General features: G+C 56.1%; 1 protein-coding gene across 1 annotated transcript in view; it reads left to right on the top strand.

Moving 5' to 3' along the window:
- The first annotated feature begins 1,746 nt into the window (after positions 1-1,746).
- Positions 1,747-14,294, top strand: part of CFAP99 (cilia and flagella associated protein 99) — a 35,090-nt gene continuing 22,542 nt past the window's right edge. The window contains exons 1-3 of the mRNA XM_024745088.1: positions 1,747-1,857; positions 11,460-11,604; positions 11,960-12,054. Of these exons, the coding sequence (XP_024600856.1) occupies positions 1,747-1,857; positions 11,460-11,604; positions 11,960-12,054 (351 nt within the window). The remainder of the gene's footprint in view (positions 1,858-11,459; positions 11,605-11,959; positions 12,055-14,294) is intronic.

Genomic DNA, 14,294 nt, shown 5'->3' with positions numbered 1-14,294 from the left:
CCCCACCCGTACTCTGGGGCCCTTGGCCTGCCACCTGCTGTCACCTTCCTGGAAAATCTCCGGCTTCCCAGTCCCAAGCATGCCCCTTTCTGGTCTCCCACCCCGGGCCGGGTGCAGGGCCCACGCATCCACAGAGCCATCTTTCTTCCTGGTTGGAGATGGGTTCCCTGAACGCTGGTGCCCAGAGTTACCACTGGGGAGCCCGAGGCTACCCTGCACCCCTCCTGTCCCTTCCTATGCGACCTGCTTCAGGGCGCTCAGGAACCCTGTCCATCGATTCTGGGATGTTCCCTTGCATTGTGTCTCTCGCATTTTCTGGAACTCCTGTTAATTGGAATTCAGATCTCTGGAGTGGTTCCCGATTTTCTTGGTGTGTTTCTCCTACTTCCTACATCTTCATCTTTTTCTGCTCTCTGGGAGATTTCCTCAGCTTTATCTTCTGCCTCTTCTATTTATATCTTTACTTCTGCTGTCATATTTTAATTTCCAAGAACTCTTTCTTTTCCTGCAGATGTTTCTTGGATACCGTATCTTTCTCCATCTCTCAGAGGTGGTATAGTTGTTTGTTTCCAGGTTTTTCCTGCTGTGTATGTTGTCTGCTTTCTCCTACTTCCTTTTTTGCTGATTTCTGTTTCCATGTTTGGTGTCAGAGGCTCTCTGCAGTGTCTGGTGGCATTTGGCCTTCGTTCTCTTTCAAGTGATGGGGTGGGGGGGACTCACCCAGTGGACCGTGATTGGCTGGGATTGGCCATCTCATTGGTGACCCCCAGTGTCAGTGTATGTGGCTTTTGTTTTTTCACTCAGTCTCCATCCTGGAGGGCCTCAGTCTGGGTGCTGCCATCCAGAGCCATTCCAGCTTGTTGGGTGGAGAAGAGGTGTCCCTGCTGTCCCCAGGGCGCTAGCAGCCTGGCTTTGCCAATAGCTGGGGCGCAAGAAGCCAGCGGCATGGTGACCCAGGGAAGCTGTTCAGTGTGGAACAAGGGGGGGCGATGAGAGAGGAGCTCCTGGGGGGCTTGGCCACCCTGCTCTGAGGACAATTTTGGGGTCACCTGTTAGAACCACTTCCTGGGGTTCCATTCCTACCCCAAGCGGCTTCTCCAGGGTCATCCAAAGAAGGGCTCTGAGCAAGCCAGTCTCCTGGAGCTTGTCTGTTTCTGGAATGCTCAGACCTGGCCATTTACGAGCTATGCATCCCCTCTGGGTGCTGGTTACCTCATCTTTAAAATGGGGGTATTGAACGTGGTGACCCGAGGATTCTTCTTGCCCCACACTTTTGTGTTTAGGTCGCCCTCTCCCTCCGAGCAGGACCTGCTGAGTCATCCACCACCAAACCCCAGTTGGGCTGAGGGCCGCTCAGGCTGACTCACGAGGTGCCTCCACTCTCTGGCCTGGCCTCTCCCAGGGGTCATCCCTACCCGTGCACAGCTGGAGGGCTTGGGGGCACGTGGGGCAGCCAGGGAGCCTCCAGGGGCAGGGCAGAGAGGGCTGCTGGGGCTATGGGTGAGTGGGAGCCTGGGAGCGGGCTCCCCAAGGCCTGCAGGGACACAGTCCAGGAAGTGGGCCTCGGGTTCCCCCTGCCGGGGTCCCCACTTCCCTCCAACACTCCTTGTCCCACAAGGTCCCAGTCTCCCTGGTGGACCTCCTGTCAGTTTGGTGAAGGTCCTTCGCCACCTGCCGAGCTGACAGCCCAGGGTGCATGGAGGGCGTGACCTGTCACGGTTTGCTTTTAGGGTCCCACCTGGGAAGATGGCCTACTATGGAAAATGCATTGAAACTGTGATTAAGCTACTGGACCAATTTAAACCTGAGAAGGACAGTCCCGAGCAGTTCCTGGAGGCTGCGGCCACCTCCCTGCAGGTAAGGTCCGAGTGGTGGCTCAGGGCTCACGGGGAGGCCGTAGCAGTGACACCTGTCAGGTTTTTTGGGGTTTTTTAAAAATTTATTTATTTTACTTATTTTTGGCTGAGTTGGGTCTTCATTGCTGCTGCGTGCGGGCTTTCTTTAGTTGCGACGAGCGGGGCTACTCTTTGCTGCTGTGCACGGGCTTCTCACTGTGGTGGCTTCTCTCGTTGTGGAGCATGGGCTCTAGGCACGCGGGCTTCAGTAGTCGTGGCACACAGGCTCAGCAGTTGTGGCCCGCGGGCTCTAGAGCGCAGGCTCAGTAGTTGTGGCACACGGGCTTAGTTGCTCCGCGGCATGTGGGATCTTCCCGGACCAGGACACGAACCCGTGTCCCCTGCATTGGCAGGAGGCTTCTTAACCACTGCACCACCAGGGGAGCCCTGTCAGGACCTTTTTAGTTTCATTCCTAACAGCCGCTTTCCTTCCTTCACGAGGAGAGGCCCAAGGCGAGACTCCTAGCTAGCCAAAGTCTTACGTCAGCTCTCACTCTGAATCTCGGGTGCCCTTCAGGGATGGGACCCCCTCTTTGCTTCAGGAGGCATTCCTACCTCCCAGAATGTGCGTCAGACTACTCTCGTGACAAGGGAACATGGGCGCCGTAACTCGGGTTGCGTCAGTGGGGTCATCCCATCCTCAGCCGAAGGTGGACGGGAGTCAGCCTCGCAGGCACCTCAGCTCAGCACCCTCCACTGGGACACATCTTCGTCCCCCAGGGCAGGGATGTGCGTGGGACAGAGGGGCCACACCTGGAAGAGCTACTCGGCTCTTGCTCCCGTGCCCCGGGGGTCTCTGTCCTACCACAGCCCACCCCACTTCAAGCATATGCAGAGAGACCCTGGGCTGAAGTCTCTGGGCCCAGGTCTGACCTCGCTCTAGCCCCTCGGAGGCCTCCCTGTGACTTGACCCCGCATCCGTCCGTCCATCAAGGACAGGTGCCAGGAACAGGGGTATGCGTTGCCGGGGTGCCACCTTCATGACTCCGGGCCGTGGACTCTGTTGGACGGGGCATCCAGAGGAGACTAAGTCCACCCAGGCAAGCGCTCGGGGATTGCCACTCGGCCTGCTGCACCCATCCCCCTCGCCTGCGCCCCCTGGAAGGAGGAGCAAATGGGGTCTTAGGGGATGTTCGCTGTGAATCGACAGCTGCAGCCTTCCCTTACACTGCTTAACAAGGCCCATGAGCGGCTTTGCTGGCCCTGGGATGTGACTGTGGCCAGGCCCCACCCCCATACACCTGCAGGGGTGTGGCCTCTGCTGTGCCGAAGACAGACCCACCTTCCCGTTCTCCATCAGCCGCCTTGTGGTGCAGCAGCTGGAAAACCTGGTTGGGAGGATGGGGGGCAGGGCCCCGGCAGTGCACGCAGAGCTGGGGAGTCTGGAAACCAAAGCCTCTCTCACAAGAGAAAGCTTGGGACCACTGCCCCAATCCCTGTTCCCCTGTGTCATTCAGAAAAGGATGTCTCTGCCAACTGGAGCCTGGCAGTCAGCATGGACTGGGGCATGGGCTGCACCTCCTCAAACCCTCCCCTGAGACCCTAAGCATTGGGGGGGAATGATGAAAACAGCCAAGGCCAGGCCCATCCACAATCCTTCTCTTTCCCAGTCTGAGCTGGCCTTGCACAGCTCAGCGCAGCCCCATCCCGGCCTGCCCCTCCCCACCTGCAGGCCCGACCCCTTTGTCTACTCCTTCTGTCTGTCCGGCCTCACTCCCCTCAGTGGGTCTTTCCCATCACCCACAGCTGCTATGCATTCCGTCATCCTAAAAAAAAGACCTCTCTACTCCAATTCCCTGTGTCACCCACGTTTCTCACCCTCCATTTCCAATGAGACTCCTTGGTGTCCTTCTGTCTGTCCCCAACCCTGGCCCCCCAGGCCCTGCAAGGCATCCCTTACCGCTCAGCAAAAACGGTAATGTCCTTATTTCTCCAGAATAATTACTGAAAGTGGGTTTGTTACAACAAATAGTTTGGGATGGGAACTCCCTGGTGGTCCAGTGGTTAGGACTCTGAGCTTCCACTGCAGGGGGCAGGGGTTTGATCCCTGGTCAGAGAACTAGGATCCCACAAGCTGCGCGGCACAGCCAAAAAAAAAAAAACAAAGTCGTTTGGGGATTTTTTTCCCACATCAGTTGGATTATTAATAGTAGATGAGTCCTAGCTGTCACCGGTGAGCCATGGCATGATGACAGACATGTGCAAGGCCGTGGGGAGGGAGGCGCCACGCCAGCCCGGCCCCCAACCCGGCGGCGCCCTGAGTCTTCCAATGGGGCCATCTGCGTCTCTGAGATGTGCCTAGGCTGGACGGGCGGAGAAGCAGCCTCTTTTACAGATGCACCTGTCTTTTACATCCCTTCAGAAAGCCATCCTAAGTCCAAGTGGCACGGCACACTGGAAACTGACACAGTTTGGACAACGCACCTTTGCTTCCAGCTGTCCGGAACGTGGTGCAGTACACTGATCTTGTTAGGCCAGGGCTCAGGCCTGCCACCTGGCCGAGAATTACACAGCACCTAGACCCGCTGGCAGAGAGCCCGGGGAAGGGCAGGGCTGTGGATTCAGCTGGGTCCCCCCAGTTACCTGTGAACGTGACCTTATCCTGAGATACCATCTTTGCAGATACAATTAATAATCTCAAGATAGGGAAAAGTCCAAGGATTTGCGGATGGGGGGCAGGGTGTGGTGACTCTCCCTCTCTAGACTGAAGCCTGGGAACCCCTCGCCTCACACACACACACACACACACACACACAGAGCAGCCTCCCAGCCCCCTGACAGGGGTTCCCTCGAGCATGGTCCCAATGGCATTTCTGCACAGAGAACATATGTCAGTGGGAGAGGATTTGGTCTAAGATCAGAAAGGGATCCATTTACCGTTGAGAGAAAGTTCTCCATCAGCAGCACGGTGCGCGAGGGGGGCTAAGGTGTGGGGAGCAGCCTCTCCAGACGCCAGTCTGCGGAGTGGTTGTAGAAACAGAAGTGGCCTGACGTCTGGGAACAGCACTGAGGACCTGGCTGGGGGCCTGGAACTGGAGAAAGGACGGAGGCAGGAGGGGGCAGCACCACTGACAAGGCATTGCTGCCAGCCAGCTCCTGGCCCTCAGTGGGGAGCAGGAGGGAGGAGGTGCTTCCCACCCTGCCTCCCTCCTGCCCCAGGCTTTGCCCACCCTCACTGGTTAATATCTCTTTGGAACAAGTGTCATTTCATTAGTGCACCACCTATAAGGGGGATGGAGCCTGGGGGCGTCACTCCTCCGGGCTACCCAGCACCACGGCTCAGGCACCAGGACCACCAGGTTGGGTGTAGGAACGTCCAGAGAACTGCCCGGGCCTGCAGGACAGAGCTGGGGTGTGATGGGCACAGCAGGCAGCTTGGGGTACCCAGAAAGCCCATGAGGTCTGAGTAGCCCTCGCAGAAGGGTCTGGCTTTGAGAGAGATTCCCTGGGGGTGGGAGGAGGGGAGAGAAGGAGATCCAGCCACTCAGCAAACAGTGGGCAGGAGGACAGGTGAGCTCTGAGCAGGGGAACGAAAGGCTCAGCCCTGGGCTGGCAGGGGAGGTGCCCGGCAGCTGGTCAGTCAGACAGTCTGGGGGTGAGGCAGGGGTGGGGAAAGGCCGGTTCCCCAGCCCGAGTGAAAGGGGTTGGGGGGAGGGTGGGCAGGGAAACCGGAATGGGCTTGTGCAAGGGGCTGGTGGAAAAGCAGGAGTGGGTGGAGCCTGGAAACACCAGCCCAGGTCCCTGCGGGAAGGCCCAAGGTGGCAGGGTGGCGGGGTGGCAGCGGCCAAGTCCCAGAAAGCCTTGTTTCACTTTCTAGTCTGTAGTGTCAGAGAAAACCTGGGCTCAGGAAATATTTTTTATTTTAACATATTTTTTTAAATACCTGATATGTTGACATCAAAGATCTAAAACCCAAAGGGTTCCAAATGGTACCAGTGGGGGTTTCGCTCCCATACCGGCCCTCCCAGGAGACCAGCGACCTGTGGTTCCTTCCAGAGACAGTCCAGGCCTGTCTTGCATAGATAATAGACCTGGAAAATTTTTGTTTAAGCTCTCAATTTTACATTTAAAAGTTATATATAATTATATATGTATTTTTAAAATCTTTTTCAAAACGGTAGTGCATTGTAACACAGTCCTGCCTTTGCTTTTTTCACTTAACGAGATATCCCGGCGACTGTTCCACGTTCTTATCGTGAAGCCATAAGCATCCTTATGTCTGGCTGTGCCAGAGCCATCACAGCCATCCCCCATGGACGGGATCATGGCTGTTTCCAGTCCTTTACTGTTGCAAATCGCCGTGGGACTGACTGGCCCACTTGTCCTGCTGCACCTGGCCAGACGCGCCCCGGGTCAAGTCCCAGAAAACACACGTGCAAGAGTATTGGCCCTCATGATTTCAAAAGATCTTTCCAGTTGACCCTCCACAGAGACCTCCACGTTAACACTCTACCTGGCAGGTGGGCAGTGCTTGTTCCACTGTGGCTTGCTTACGTAGTGTGCTAGCAAATGTTATCTTTGCCAAACAGATAGGTGGGAAAAGGCAGTTGGTGTAGTTATAATATATTCTTTTTTTGTTTTTAAGACAAAGCCCATACTTTTATTACAGTTTATTTATTTAATTTATTTATTTTTGGCTGCGTTGGGTCTTCGTTGCGTGCAAGTTTTCTCTAGTTGGGGCGAGCGGGGGCTACTCTTTGTTGCGGTGCGCGTGTGGTGGCTTCTCTTGTTGCGGAGCATGGGCTCTAGGCGCGTGGGCTTCAGTAGTTGTGGCTCATGGGCTTAGCTGCTCCGCGGCACGTGGGATCTTCCCGGACCAGGGCTCAAACCCATGTCCCCTGCACTGGCAGGCGGATTCTTAACCACTGCGCCATGAGGGTAGTCCCTCTCCTGTTATATTTTCATGAGTATTTCTTTTTCTGAACTATCGCTTGGACCTGTGTCTGTTAGGAAACAGTGTTTGGCTATAACAACACCAGGAAAGCAGTTGCTTAAAGAAATTAGAGGTATCTTTGCTCACATAAGAAGCAGTCTAGAGGGAAGAGATATGGGAACATATGTATATATATAACTGATTCATTTTGTTGTAAAGCAGAAACTAACACACCATTGTAAAGCAATTATACTCTAATAAAGATGTTAAAAAAAAAAAAAAAGAAGAAGCAGTCTGCACATAGGCAGTCCAGGGTGGGTTCCGCAGCTCTGTGGTGCCATTAGGAACTCATTCTCCTTCCTGTCTGCTTATCCAGCCTTAGAATGTACCCTTTGCCTTGTAGTCACAAAATAGCTGCTGTACTCCAGCATTGCATCCATATCCCAGAGAGAAGAGGAGAAAGACAAACAGTATAAGGCAGGCACCAGCTGAATCTCCCCAAATTTCAAGGAACTTTCTTGGAGGCCACACCTAGCAATTTGCCATCAGATCTCATTGATTGGAGCCATGTGCCACACATCAGCTAGGGGCCTGGAAAAGTTTTAGCTGGGCACATTGCCTCTCCCAACGAGACAGCTTTCTCCTGTTAGGCAGGAAGAAAGGGAGAGGGGCTTGTGTGGGCATCCGGCAGCCTCAATTTCCTCTGCCTACTTTTCTGACTTCGGTCTTTGCGTCACTGATTAGCAGGAGGCCCTGTGTATTGGTGACATGAATTTCAAACCCTGGGTTGCTGTAAAAGCAGCGTCCTGGCCCCGGCCCCTGGTCTAGCTCTGTCCTTTCCCTGTGGCTCCAGCAGACAAGCTGGGCCTGTGAACTCTGAGGATCTCTTGTAGGAGGCACTACAGGTTGTGAAGAGCCGGCAGGCTGTGGGCCTCTGCTTCTCCTGCCCACAGCCCAGCCCCTCCCCAGGACTGCCCATGAGACCCTTGTCGGAGCACTTGCCGCTCTCCCCGGAACCTGCCCTGGTCCCCAGACTCAGGAGCGCTGAACTTGACCAAGGCCCAAGAGTGTATCAGGAACTCAGATGCCCTTGGGTGTAGCCCTCTGGCCTCAGTGACTAAGGCTGGCCCAGGACTCAGGGTCGGCTCCGTGCTGGGGCCTCCTCAGTGGGGTCCAGACCTCACCCTGCCTTCTGTGCTAGCCTGGCCAGGAGGACCTGGTCTAGGGCTCAGTGCCCTCTGACCTGCGTGTCACCTCTGGGCCTCGGTCTCCTCTCTGTGACCTGCTGGCCTGGCCTTCCCGGGGGAGAAGACCTGGCATGTGGGCCAGAGTGTCAGGTCCTGCCTGGCTCCTCACCTTCCCAGACCCCTGGGCCGATGCAGCCCTGCCTGACCCCCTCACCGCGGGCAGGTGGCATCCTGTAGCCGCAGGCTCAAGGCTCTGGCCTTATTAAAAATACACATTCACACCCCCAAACACAGACGTTCAAGTGAACGAGAAGTGGAGCTGCTGTTGTCTGAGCCTGGGAGGCCGGGGAGGCTGTAGGCAGGCATCCCACGGTGTCATGCAGCCTCAGCACGGGCAGCGCTGACTCAGGGCATCCTCCGTGCCAGCCCTGCTGACGCACTGCTTTCTGAGCTGCCTGTTCCGGGCCCCCCGGGCTTTCTCTGACCAGTGCAGTAAGTTAAAAGCGGGGACTGGGGCCCAGCTGGGGCTCATGCCCTCTGGTGTGGGCACAGCCCAGGGGTTAGAGGAGCCTGAGAGGGAAAATGAGTCAGGATCCTGGTTGCTGAGACCAGAGCTGACCCCGAGGCAAGAGCCCCCCACCTCCCCTCCTGGCTGTGCTCCGTAGGGAGGAGCCTCCACTCTGTGCCCTGCCCCCACCGGGATATCACGGGGTCCCCACGGCCTCCCACGGAGGCAGGATGCTCCAACCCCTCCCTCTTGAGCGCCCAGATGACATTCCAGCAGGGAAGGGGCAATAAACCCGGTGTGCGCTGCCCGCTGAGGGGGCCAGGCCGTGTCTGACCCTGAGGGGTGGTTAGGGTTGCCTCCCAGGTCAGGTGACATCTGAGCAAAGACCTGATGGGAGTTGGGGAGCAAGTGTGCAGGGAAGAGCACTGCAGGCAGAGGGAACAGCCAGGGCCGAGGCCCTGAGGACACGTCCCGCATATTGGAGAAAAAGAGGGCAGCTAGTGTGGCTGGGGTGGAGCCAGGATGGGGCGGAGGCGGGGGACTCCGAGGGAGCTGGGCCTTACCGGCCCTTTTTTTTTTTTGCGGTATGCAGGCCTCTCACTGCTGTGGCCTCTCCCGTTGAGGAGCACAGGCTCCGGACGCGCAGGCTCGGCGGCCATGGCTCACGGGCCCAGCCACTCCACGGCATGTGGGATCCTCCCGGACCGGGGCACGAACCCGTGTCCCCTGCATCGGCAGGCGGACTCTCAACCACTGTGCCACCAGGGAAGCCCATTGCCGGCCCTTTTAAGGACTCTTTGGGGAGGGTTCTCAGGAAGGACAGACACGATCTGACTTTCATTTTACAAAGAATTGCTTGGCAGCTGGCGGGTTGAAAATACACTGAGGAGGAGAAGCGGGAGAGCAGCTGGGACCCCATAGCCGGAGCCGATGCATGGGACGGTGGGGTGGGCATCAAGGGCTTGGTCTGAACGGTGGAGCAGGGCATTGTGTTTACGGAGCTGGGCAGGCGGGGGAGGGCAGGTCTGGGCAAAGCGCATGGGGTCAGACACCCAAGCAGGGAGGTAGAACAGGGGCAGAGAGCGCTTCCCGAAGTCCAGGGAGAGCCGCCCGGGCTGGCTCACGTTTGAAATCAGCATGTGCCAGCCTTGACGGCCGGTGAGTTCACCCAGGGGACAAGTGCAGATAGCGGATGAGAGGAAGAGGAGCCCGGGAGCGGAGGTCAGAGGTCGGAGGTCAGGTCGGAGGAGGACATCATTACCCGGGATCAGATGGGGTCCCCGCAGGAGCCCAGAAGCCACTCGGGGTACTGGAAGGGCAGCTGAGTTAATGTCGGGCCCGGCCCCTGCCGAAGGAGGAGGGGAACGTCACCCCGCTCACCTCCCGTCTCTCCTGCAAGTATGTCTCACCAGCAGAACCCAACTGTGCCCAGAACCCCCCCAGAAGCAGTTGGAGAAGGTGGCTCTCGGGCCTTCAGCCCCTGAGGTGCGGAGACTGGGAGGGAGTGAGAATGCTGCCGTCTGCCTGCCGGCATCCAGCCACCCCGCTCACACGCGTGGGGTCCGGGGCTCTCCGAGGTCCTAGGCTTGTCCAAGACCCCTCAGATGATCTCATTATTCTGTTGTTTTCTTAGCGTAAAGACAAGGGAAGAAATCACAGAGGAAAAGGTAGATTTGACCTAAAAACAAAGTAAAAACAGGACTTCCCTGGTGGTCCAGTGGTTAAGACTCTGCACTTCCACCACAGGGGGCGCAGGTTCGATCCCTGGAGGGGGAACTAAGATCCCACATGCCACATGGCGCAGCCCCAAAAAAAGAAAACAACATAAAAACCTCTACGCTCTACATGCTAAGAAATGTTTTATGCAAAGTTATAAGGAAAATTACAAGCTTACGACAGATAGCTATCACACTAATGACCATGTTAATTCCCTCAATATGCAAAGAGCTCCTAAAAATATTATCCAAATAAAAAAGGTTAGCCAAGGATATGAATTGATAATTCACAGAAGAGAAATACAAATAAATGTCCAGTAAATGTATGAAAATGTCATTGATCATAAAAAGTTCAAAATAAAGCAAGGGAATGCCAAAATTTATCCAATAGGTTGTCCAAAAAAATTTGGGGGGAGGAGGGGAATGATACTGCTAGCAAGAGTTTATTTTGATGTGTTTTACATCTGTTGGGATCCTGTTCTACATTTTCAGTTTTACACAGTATTAAGTATTTTGTCATCTTACTATAAGTTTTCCAGAAACTTCATTGTAATGGCTGTGTCCTACTCACCCACAACACGGAGAGATCGTATCTGATTCCCTGTGTTGACATTTAGGCTGTTAATACTTTCGACCACTGCATGTACCGTTGCCCTGAGGTGCTTGTACGTGGATATTTTCTGCTTTTTGTCCGGTTTCCTTAGATTCCCAGAAGTGTGGTTACTGGATTAAAGTGTATGGAAAATACAAGGCTCTTAAAACATATTTCCAGAGTGCTTTCCAGAAAGACTCACCAGCACCATGCCACCAGCCCTTCTCGTCGCTCCATTGGCAACAATAGACGTTCTTTTTTTCTTGTTGTCAAAAACTTAACTGGTTTTTTGAATAGGTAACATGTGACACACACAGGTCACACACCCCACAATATTCCAAAGAGTAAGTAGAAAAAAGTCAGTCTCCGCAAACACGAATTCCCTCCCCCAGAGATTTTCCTTGCTTGGTTTTTTTTTTTTTTATTGTGGTACAGAGTCACACAGGACTTTTCCTTCGGGGTCATTTTCCGTGTTTATTTCCGTCTTTGCCCCACCGCACTGTCACCGCCCAGGAGAGCCAGTGGGACCGATTCCTGGGGGAGGACCTGCAGGGTCCGAGGGTCAGTGTTCCTGGCGGCTGGGGTGCTGCCCACTGCTCCGGGGGGCACTGGGGACCCCCACATCGGAAGGCGGCTGCCCTCTCCCCTGGCTTGGCCAGCGGCCCCCTCCCGAGCTGTTTCTCCTCCAGACCCTGAACCCCCAGGAGCAGGCGTTCATCATGGAAGTTCTGTCTGGGTGCCTCGAGTACCGGAAGCTGCTGACCATCGTGGTGGACGCCTTCTATGTGCGGGATGGCCGGCTCTGCCTGTGGGCCGATTACAGCCTCTTTGAGGGTAGGTGCCTGTGGCCAGGCATGGTGTGGGGCCCATGGGTCCCTGCAGGCCAGGCCCTGGCCTCCTTGTCAGCCTCAGGCCCTCGACAGCGATGGTGCCCCCCACCCCCACCCCATATGAGACGACGTCATTTGTACTGTTGTATCAGGTTATCATTTTCACGTGGGCCCAGATGGAGCGCTTGCCTCTGGTCACATGCCCTGCTGGAGGCGGGCGCCTTCAGTTCAGTTTGCTGCACCTGCAGTGCACCTGTCGGGCCCTTAGCCTCTGGCTGACTCCCGCAGGGTCAAACGCCAGGGGCCCAGGGCGGGGACCTCCATGTCCTCCTCCCCACTCTTGCACCCTCTCTCCTTAGTGATCTGCTACCTGGCCACTTTCCAGCTGGAGGAGCTCGGCTTTCAGCTCTTCTGTAGCATTGTGAAGTCCCAACCCGTCCACAAGGTGTGCAAGGTGAGTCTCACCTGCCCCAAGTTCTATTCTTAAACCCAAGGTCAAAGGTCTGCCCCATCTGGCACTGACCTCTTACCTTTCTGGCTCACTTTAATGAAAGAAACTGCTGGGTTTGTTCTGTGTTTAAAACGAACCCATACCCTCTCTTTGCTGCAAACGTGCTCTTTTTGTGCCTGGGGAATTTGTTTTCCGTTCCTCATGGTCCGGTGGGTGGTAGCTGCTGGATGCTAGCTGTTAGTCACGACACGGAGTCCTTGCCTGTTCAGTCCGGGCCTCTGGAACCTTCTTGGGCTCCTCTGACTCGTGACCAAGCTCCAGGCCCAGGGCAGCCTCTCCTTCCTCCAAGAGGGGCTGTGCGGCTTTGCGGGGCCGAGGGAGCATTTCTGAGTGGGTCTGAGGATTGGTACCCTTCGAGAGAGAGCCTGCAGGAGCCCACCCCCCTGCCCTGCCCAGGACCACTCCTGTGGCTGCCTGTTTCCTGTGCAGAAAGCCCGGGACTCCTGGGCCTTGGGGCCAGCAGAACCACGAATGAACCTGAGGGTCCTGCCCTCTGCCGGCTACTCCCACAAAGCATTTGCTGTGGGGCCGGCTTCCTCCGCAAGCAGCTCTTGCTTCACCCTCACAATGACCGGGTAAGGTCACTCCTACGGGCACTCATCCCACAGTTGGAGAAACTGAGGCACAGAGAGGTTCGGTAACTTGCCCAACGTCACACAGCACATGAGGGGCAGAGCCAGTTCTTGGACCAGGCTTTCAACCGTTGGCTCGCTCCTCCTTACTTGGCTTGGCGGGGGGGTGATGGACACACACACAGTCACCAGACCAGGACAGGGACTCCCTGGAGAAGAACGGGGAGAGCTCAGGCCCCAGGAGTGCTTTGGGGCCTCTCTGGAAGGAGGCAGCTCAGGCAGGGTGGGGTAGGAAGGAGCCTTCCCACTGCCCCCGCCTGGGGAAGGGGAGACCTGGAGCAGTGACACTTGCCAGGACCACAGGCCCCAGAGATCTGCACCCTCCCCCAGCAGGTAACCTGAGGCAGCAGGTTATTTTTAATGACTCGTTTTTCTGTCTACATATAAATGTAAGCAACTCACAGTGGGTAAACATTTGCACAGTTATCTTAAGCAAGGGCTTCATTTTTTTTATATAAATTTATTTATGTATTTATGTATTTATTTATTTTTGGCTGCCTTGGGTCTTCTTTGCTGCATGCGGGCTTTCTCTAGTTGCTGCGAGTGGGAGCTACTCTTCGTTGTGGTGCGCGGGCTTCTCATTGCGGTTGCTTCTCGCTGTGGAGCACGGGCTCTAGGCGTGCGGGCTTCAGTAGTTGTGGCACTTGGGCTCAATAGTTGTGGCACGTGGGCTCTAAAGCACAGGCTCAGTAGTTGTGGCACACGGGCTTAGCTGCTCCGTGGCATGTGGGATCTTCCCGGACCAGAGCTCGAACCTCTGTCCCCTGCATTGGCAGGCGGATTCTTAACCACTGCACCACCAGGAAGTCCCAAGGGCTTTAATTTTATGACAGTGTTTTCTGAGATATCTTTGGAGACTGCCCAGGGCCAGCTTCCCAGCTGGAGAGCCTGCACTTGGTTCACGCTATGCTGTCAGAGTCGTGAAATTCTTAATCACTGTTGAGCAAGGGGCCCACGTGTCAGTTTGCAGTGGTGGAGCCAGCCCTGCCCCGCCTTGGCCTGCAGAGCCTGCAGAACCCATGGGGAGCAGCTCTTGGTCAGCACAGCGCCTCCAGTGCAGGTTCCTGGGCATTTCTCTCCCTGGAGAGTCTCTGGGACAAGATTCATGGAAACGGCGCATTCACACTCCCAAAGGAGCTGGGGGCTGCAGGAGGTGGTGTGGCACCCCACCAGGGCCCTCCTTCCTCGGCCCACCCTCATGCCCCAATCCCCACAATGCCAGCCCCATTAGGGTCCGCCCGCCTCGGGTTCGAAGACAGGGAGCAAGCTGTTGGGGACAGGACGGCTGCCCAGGGAACCCCTCAGACCACACCCGCATGCTGTCACCACTGTGGTCAGATGAGCTGGTGCTTGGGCAGCCTTGGCTGCGGTCTCCTTGGGAGACAGTGCTGTATGTGGGCATTCTAGGGGGACTGGCCCTGGGACAGCACCTGGAGGGGTGCTGGCAATGCTGTTCCCTCCAAGGACGCTCACACTCACATGCTGGAATCCTCTGGATGGCAGGGAACCCACCCGGAAGCCCACCCCCATTCCAGCCCGTTCCCTGGGGGG

The sequence above is a fragment of the Neophocaena asiaeorientalis genome, unplaced genomic scaffold (assembly GCF_003031525.2).
Source record: "Neophocaena asiaeorientalis asiaeorientalis breed wild unplaced genomic scaffold, Neophocaena_asiaeorientalis_V1.1 scaffold65, whole genome shotgun sequence".
Classification (NCBI taxonomy): Eukaryota; Metazoa; Chordata; class Mammalia; order Artiodactyla; family Phocoenidae; genus Neophocaena; species Neophocaena asiaeorientalis.
The sequence above is the reverse complement of the archived record's forward strand: the minus strand, read 5'-3'. Positions and strand labels throughout refer to the sequence as shown.